General features: G+C 42.2%; 1 protein-coding gene across 1 annotated transcript in view; it reads right to left on the minus strand.

The window, feature by feature from the left end:
* The window catches only part of Ostc (oligosaccharyltransferase complex non-catalytic subunit), an 18,280-nt gene extending 11,042 nt beyond the window's left edge, over nt 1–7,238 (minus strand). Inside the window, exons 1-2 of the mRNA XM_031375516.1 lie at nt 7,027–7,238; nt 2,416–2,509 (exon numbers count right to left, since the gene is read on the minus strand). Of these exons, the coding sequence (XP_031231376.1) occupies nt 2,416–2,509; nt 7,027–7,165 (233 nt within the window). The 5' untranslated portion in view covers nt 7,166–7,238. The remainder of the gene's footprint in view (nt 1–2,415; nt 2,510–7,026) is intronic.

The following is a 7,238-nucleotide window of genomic DNA, read 5'->3' on the forward strand; positions in this document are numbered from 1 at the left end:
ATTTATGTCTTTCTTAAGGTCCTGTATCATCATCCTGATAAGTGATTTTATATCTGAATCTTGCTTTTTAGGTGTGGTGTGTCCAGGACTTGCTATGGTAGAATTGGGTTCTCATGATGGCAAGTGACCTTGGTTTGTATTGTTTATTTTCTTACGCTTGCCCCCTGCCATCTGATTAACTCTTGTGCTACCTGCCCTTGCTAAATCTGACTGGAGCCTGTCCTTCCTGTGATCCTGATTGTGTCAGAACTCCTCAGAGTCAAGCTGTCTCAGTGATCCTGTGATTCTGGGATCCTGTGATTCTGGGCTTGTTAGATCACCTAGGAGTGGGGCTTTCTGTGTGTGTTGTGGGACTGGCTGCAGAGTTTGCACCCAAGGTCTGCCCAGAACACTAACCCAGACAGACCAGAAGGAACCAGAGTCACTGGGCTGGCGGAGTTCCTGTGTGCCTGGTCCCGCTGGTCCCAGTTACTCCCAGTGTTGGGACAGATGTTGGTTCCTGCTCATCTCTGATCCTGGGTGTGCCAGAGTGCCTGGGAGTGGAGCTTCCTCTGGGTGTTGTGGGGACTGGCTGCGGAGCTTGCACCCAATGTCTGCTCTGGACCCCAGCCCAGGCAGACCGGAAGGAACCTGAGTCACTGGGCTGGCGGACTTCCTGTGTGCCTGGTCCCGCTGGTCCCCAGTGGCATATGCCTTTAATCCCTACCCTCAGGCCTACAGAGTGAGCTCCAAGATAGCCAGAGCTATGCAGTGAGATCCTACGTATTCATAAATATTCTATCAGCTGCAAAGAAATTTGAACTAGCTATGTTTCTTGAAGTCATAATAATTAATAAATTCTCATTTCAAAGTAAAGTATTTTTAAAGCATGCATTCTTAACGAAGGCCCCAACAACATCTCCAGCAATCTGCAAACCCTTGCATGTAAAGCTGTGTATGCTTGTATCTGATTTTCCTTTTATAGAAATTATTAGTTTTTATTTCATGCATATTTGTATGTGTTGGGGGGGGAGCAAATGTGCATCGCATGCATGTGGAGGTTCTGGGGACTGAACTCAGGCTTTCAAAACTAGCATCATGTGCTTTTCCCTGTTTAGCCATCTCAACAACCATATCTGATTTTTCAGGAAATATAGTATGCTGAATTCTTCGAGAAAGCAAATTTCTGTCAAAGAGATGGTTATCAAGTGCTATTAATAAAGTATATATTTTTCATTAACTAATTGACTTCATTGAAAACACAATATTAAAAAAATAAATAAATAAATGATACCATATTCCGAATTCAACAGTGCAGGAAAAGATACTATGAAGCCATCAAAATGGCCTGAAGACCTGAGTTCAATCCCCACACTCTACATGGTAGAAAGCAAGAACAAACCTGCAGGTTGTCTCTGACCTCCACTATGGTATAGTATGTACACACACACACATACACACACACACACACATACAATGTAATTTTAAAAATGTTAAGGAAATAAGGAAAAGTGCTTTGAAAAGTTTCCCTAAGATCTCATTTGTCAGTTTAATTCCCACCCCGGGGGAACCACAATAAATCTCTCCAGAACAGTCTGCATACATAATAATATAAATATACCTTGCTTTAGACGGCTACATACCCAGTGGACTCTAGAAAGTAAGGGGCTCAGCACTGCCCAAGTTAATCACACCATGCTAGAACGTGTTTACTTGATGAAATGCAATTCATAAGGTCTCAAAATCATTTCTTATTTAACAGTTTCACTTGGGGGTCCATAATCTTGTTTTGTAAAGTGTCCACAAAGTTATCATAAAGTTATCTCCTTGCCTACACACGAGACCCCAGAGTTGTTCTCTAGGCCCTAAATAACCAAATATCTTGGGCCTGTAGACCACATGGTTTGTCACTTACTCAGCTCAGCTTAAGAACAGCTATAATTAATCAATTAGGCACTCCAGTGGCACAATCAACTAGTGTCTGGTATTTATATGGTAATATAAATAGATTTGCTAATTTCCATAAAATGTTACCAAGAATGACTGTAGTTTGCTGACCCCAGAACAGTCTGTCATTTTCATTTTAAAATCAACCTTTAGGTTGGTGATATATCAATCACTAAGATCCACCTTACTGCCTAAGAAATTAACAATACAGTTCTACTTCCGTTATGTTCTTGCCTTCTTTTATGATAAGAATGCCACATTTTAAAACAAATGCTTCTAAATGCAGATAAGTCCCACAGCATTTTTACCGTATTTCATTTGTGTTGCCTTAACATTACTATATAGCCCAGACTACCTAAAACCATAGACCCTCCTGCTGGAGTTATAGTCATGTGCCACCCACCACACTCTGCTTTCTAATTTTGAATAATTATGCATGCCAACAACCTTCTTTACCATCACCAAGTTGTACAAAATGGTATCTTTTACCTGTAAGCCAAGAAAGCTACTGGTCTCTGATGCCCATGTTCATCGGTCATTGAGCCAACACTTGGAGGTTCAACAATGACATCATAGATTATTCCTAAATGAAAGACAACAGTACATACTAGATTTCTCAGTTTGAAAAGTAGGTTTCCAGTTTTAATTGCCTCTAATTACATTTAAATTGAACTTATCTATACACAAAGAAGGCTTCTTTGATTGTATTATTATAATCAAAGAGGATCCAGCTAATCTGATTTTTGGAGTGGTGCTTTCAATAGTTATGACCCCCATAGATTCGTATGTTAAAATGTTTGACCATAGAAGTTAGTGCTATTAGGAGGTGTGCTTATTGGAGGAGGTGTGGCCTTGTCAGAGAAGTGTATCACTGTGGAGGTAGGCTTTGAGGTCTTAAATGCTCAAGCTACGCCCAGTGTAAAACACACACACAGTTATCTTCTGCTGCCTGCTAATCAAGATGTAGAACTCTCAGCTCCTCCAGCACCCTGTCTGCCTGCATGCTGCCATGCTTCCCACCATAATAATAGGCTAAACCTCTGAAACTACAAGCCAGCCCCAATTAAATGTTTTCTTTTATAAGAGTTGCCCTGGTCATAATGTCTCTTCAGAGCAATGTTTAGAATGACATCTAAACAACATTATCTCTCAAAGTGGTGCCAGGTTTACAAAAGAAATGTAGTAACACAGGCTAATACTGTAGAACAGTAGTCCTCAACCAGTGGATCACAAACTCCCACAGGGGTCACATATCCTGCATATCAGATACTTACATTATAATTCATAACAGCAGCAAAACTACAGTTATGAAGTATCAATGAGATAATTTATGGTTGGAGTCAGCAAAGCATGAGGAGGTGTAGTAAAGGGTTGCACTGTTAGGAAGGTGGAGAAGCACCGCTCTAGAGTGACTCCACAACAAGGGAGATTCAATACCTAAGTTCTACTTAGCACACAAAATGAAGCCACCTATTCTTGAATTCATTTCTGCAAACTGAGAAAGGCCTAAGGAAACTTTCTTGCTCTTTCTTTTTGTTTGGTTGAGAGGGGTTCTCATTCTGTAGCCTGGCAAAGAACTCACTTTACAATCCAGGAAGCCTCAAACTTGTCTTCCTGCCTCAGCCTCCTGATGATCCACTTACTCAGCCGATGACCATTAAGTCCAGCAACATTTTCAACTTCCTCTGTGCAGATATAATCTCTTACCTTCTTACCTTCCCACTTTTTCTTTTTTCCAAGACAGGGTTTCTCCGTGTATCCCTGGCTGTCCTAGAACTCTGGCTGGCTTAAGACCAGGCTGGCTTCAAACTCTGCCTCCTGAGTGCTGGGATTAAAGGCCACCAGCACTTGACTCCCACTATTAAACAGCCTCAACTCCAGCTTCTTTTATCCAATAGCAGGTCTGTTCCCTTCTCTCTAGCTTGACCAAAAAAAAAAAAAAAAAAATCACAGGATCCCCTCATCTTCTCCCTGACAAATGTACAAAGCCTGGCACCTGCATTCACTCGCCTCTTCTCTCAGCTACACAAAGAGTCCATCCTCACTCTATTCCCAACTTCCTTCTCAGGAACTTCATTCTTTGGATAACTCTTGTCGATCCTGTCTTTTCAAGCTCTCTTTCCCTATATCCATCCATCCTTCTATCCATTCATCCATCCTCCCTTCCTTACTTCCTTCTTTCCTTTCCCTTAGACCCTCCTAACACTTTTTCTGCTTTTCTTAAACACATAGTGTTGGAAAGGATTAAGCAAACTAGCCCTGCATGTATCTTGGCTTCTGCCACCCTCCAGAGTGCTAAGCCTGCCCGTGACCTAGCTAACGTCAAAGGCTTCTTTCTAGTCACTGTCTTTCCAGAAACACCTGCTCTAGTTTACAGCCTCAGTTCTCAAAAGCAAACAAAACAAACTAAACAGACAAAAGACTAAATAGAACCACTGCAATCCAACTTAGCATTATAACCTAAATCACAGCTTCTTAAACTGCAGATTGTTACAAGGGTCTGTCACAGCTATCTGTGGGGATTTTAAAACGCCACTAGTAAGAGGCCCATGGACTGGCAAGCTGGAAAACTGTCTCTAAGTCTCATGTGTGCAGCTGGAGACTTGACCACAGCCTGGACACAGCACACGCCCTTTACACCAAGCACATTCCACACTACACAATGTCTGAAACTTCTGAGCTCTCCCTCCAGATGGTTGTATACTCTGAATTATGGCTACACACACACAATCTGCTCTCCTAAAAGCATGATGTTAAGTATCAAATTAGTATTGTTGGACTGTATTGTGTATTAAGTTTTTTTAATTGCTGTTTGAATTTCTTTAAAAATTGGTAAATGAATTATAGCTGAGAATTAAGGCAAAATTTCCAACAATTTCTGAGATGATCCTAAACATATTTCTTATTTCACAATACATATATATGGGAAAGCAATATTCTCAGTATTTGTAATTATAAACCCAAAATGTCAGACTCTGAAGAACACTGTATCAAATATTCAGCTAAGATTCCATTCTTTATGGAAAATACATAGGCACATCCATCTCATTAGTATGTGAATTTGCTTTCAGCTTTAAAAAAATAGCACAACAGGGGCTGGAAAGATGGTTCAGAGGTTAAGGGCATTAACTGCTCTTCCAGAGGTCCTAAGGTCAATTCCCAGAAACCACATGGTGACTCATAACCATCTATGATGAGATCTAGTGTCTCCTTCTAAGTGCCAGGCATACATGCATATGTACATGTATACATCATCATCATCATCATCATCATCATCATCATAAACTAGCACAACTGTGTATCTACCAAATTGTTGTTGTAAAGTAAGTTTACTAGTTACTATCAGTAAGTTTGACATTACACCTATTTTATATGCCTAATTACTCAAAGTTGTGCAAAAATCTGTCAGGAAAAGTTGGGTCACATAGGAGGAAAAATTCCAGAAGCCCTGATCTAAGTAAACAAAACACCACCCTAGTCTCCTGGTCCCACGTTTGTCCATACATTTTTTTTTTCTTTTCTAGTATGGCCCTTCTAACCTTTCACACTCAGACTAAGGTCATTTCTTCAGGAAACACACTGGAATGGAACCAATGCTTCCAACTCTATGTAGCAGAAAGCAATTATGTGGCATTTAGCATGTCTCCACTACATCCTATGGAGGACAGAGTAATTACATTGTCTTTGCTGTTATCCCAACCCTGAGTTCACAGAAAGTCAGTACTGCCTGTCCTTCTCAGCAGCATTGCTTAGGTACACAGGTAGATTCAGTTGTTAGAAGACTGTCCATTCCAGAAGCCAAACAGTAAAATGTACAAAACATGACCTTCATTTTGATCCAGTGGCTGGAGCAGAGAATTCCCCCCAACCCCATTTTAAAAAAACACCCAAACTGTGGCCCAGTGAAAAGCTGAGTCTTCTCGCAAAAACCTGTCTCCAAAGAACGCAAAAGTCAAGAAACAGACTGGCAAGAATCAACATTAAGTTCTTAAAGCCAAAGCACTAAGTTCCATATTCACAGCTTAATGTGCTGAGCAAAAGTTAATGTTAATGCTGCACCAGGTCGTGCCTTTTTTTTTTTTTCTTTTTCTTTTTGTTTTTCGAGACAGAGTTTCTCTGTATAGCGCTGGCTGTCCTGGAACTCACTCTGTAGACCTGGCTGGCCTCGAACTCAGAAACCCGCCTGTCTCTGCCTCCCAAGTGCTGGGATTAAAAGTGGCCTTTAGGATTTCCGTTAATGCAAGACATAATGTAAAAAATGTCTCTACAGTTAAATACGGTCTTCTACTTCTTCAAATGTGCCAAGTAGTCTCACAAATCATTTAAGCAACAGCAAAAATATGTCTACACACACCCTAAAAATGTTGAACTACTTGCTAACCTAAGATCGTTGTAATTTTCTGAATTAATGACACTCCTTCCTAAATTCCAAAAGCACAATCCTGAATAAATCCTGGAACTGGCGCTCCAAAGGGTGCTGCTCTCTTAAGACTACAGACGGACTGCCAACTCACCAATAGGCAAGGCCACACCCCTTTCCATTTTCCACTTAAGGGATTCGGTGACAGATATCCGAAAAGCGCTGCTTTCCTTCTATTTTCTGAGTCCCATGTTCTGCCCTCTAAAACACACCATCTTTTTGCAAGCCTCGAAATCCAATCTCATGTATTTCTCAGAAACCGTGGTTTCGGTAAGTTCCTTTCTCATTCCAGTGACTTGACATAAAGCAACCCAAGCCCCTGGGGTCTGAGCTAACAAACTCAATGGTTGTCAGATCTCTTCCAAGCTTCCAGGGACCACAAGATTAGTTTAAAAGCCCCACACCCTCTCGACCAACCAAGGAAACACAGTGATTCGAAAATGATGCTCCCAAGACCCCGGTCAAACAATTTATAGCAGGTAGTAAGAACTAGCTGGGCTTGACAATTACATTCAACTCAAAAGGAGAGGGCGGGCAAAGAGGAGACAATTTCTCTCCAGGGAAAGCGGGAGCCGAGCTCCGCTCAGCCCACCGACCTACGCGGGCCGGGCTCCGCGGCCACGCGCCTCAGAAGCGAGCAGCCCGCGCGCCCACCCAACTCATGACGGCCGATCCATTACCTCCGGTAATGAGGAAGTAAGATACCACCACCAGGGCGTACACCGTCATAGCCGACGGCATGTGCACCCAGGGCGGTTTCTTCAGCTTCAAGTTGGGGCATTCGAGCACTAAGAACGGGACTCGGTACAGAGTCTCCATGTCCCCGGCGGTAGGACCAGCCCTCTGGCCTCCAGCCTCCCGCGCCGCCCGGAAACACGCCCGCCTTCCCTAG

This window comes from Mastomys coucha, unplaced genomic scaffold, assembly GCF_008632895.1.
Source record: "Mastomys coucha isolate ucsf_1 unplaced genomic scaffold, UCSF_Mcou_1 pScaffold16, whole genome shotgun sequence".
NCBI classification, from domain to species: Eukaryota; Metazoa; Chordata; class Mammalia; order Rodentia; family Muridae; genus Mastomys; species Mastomys coucha.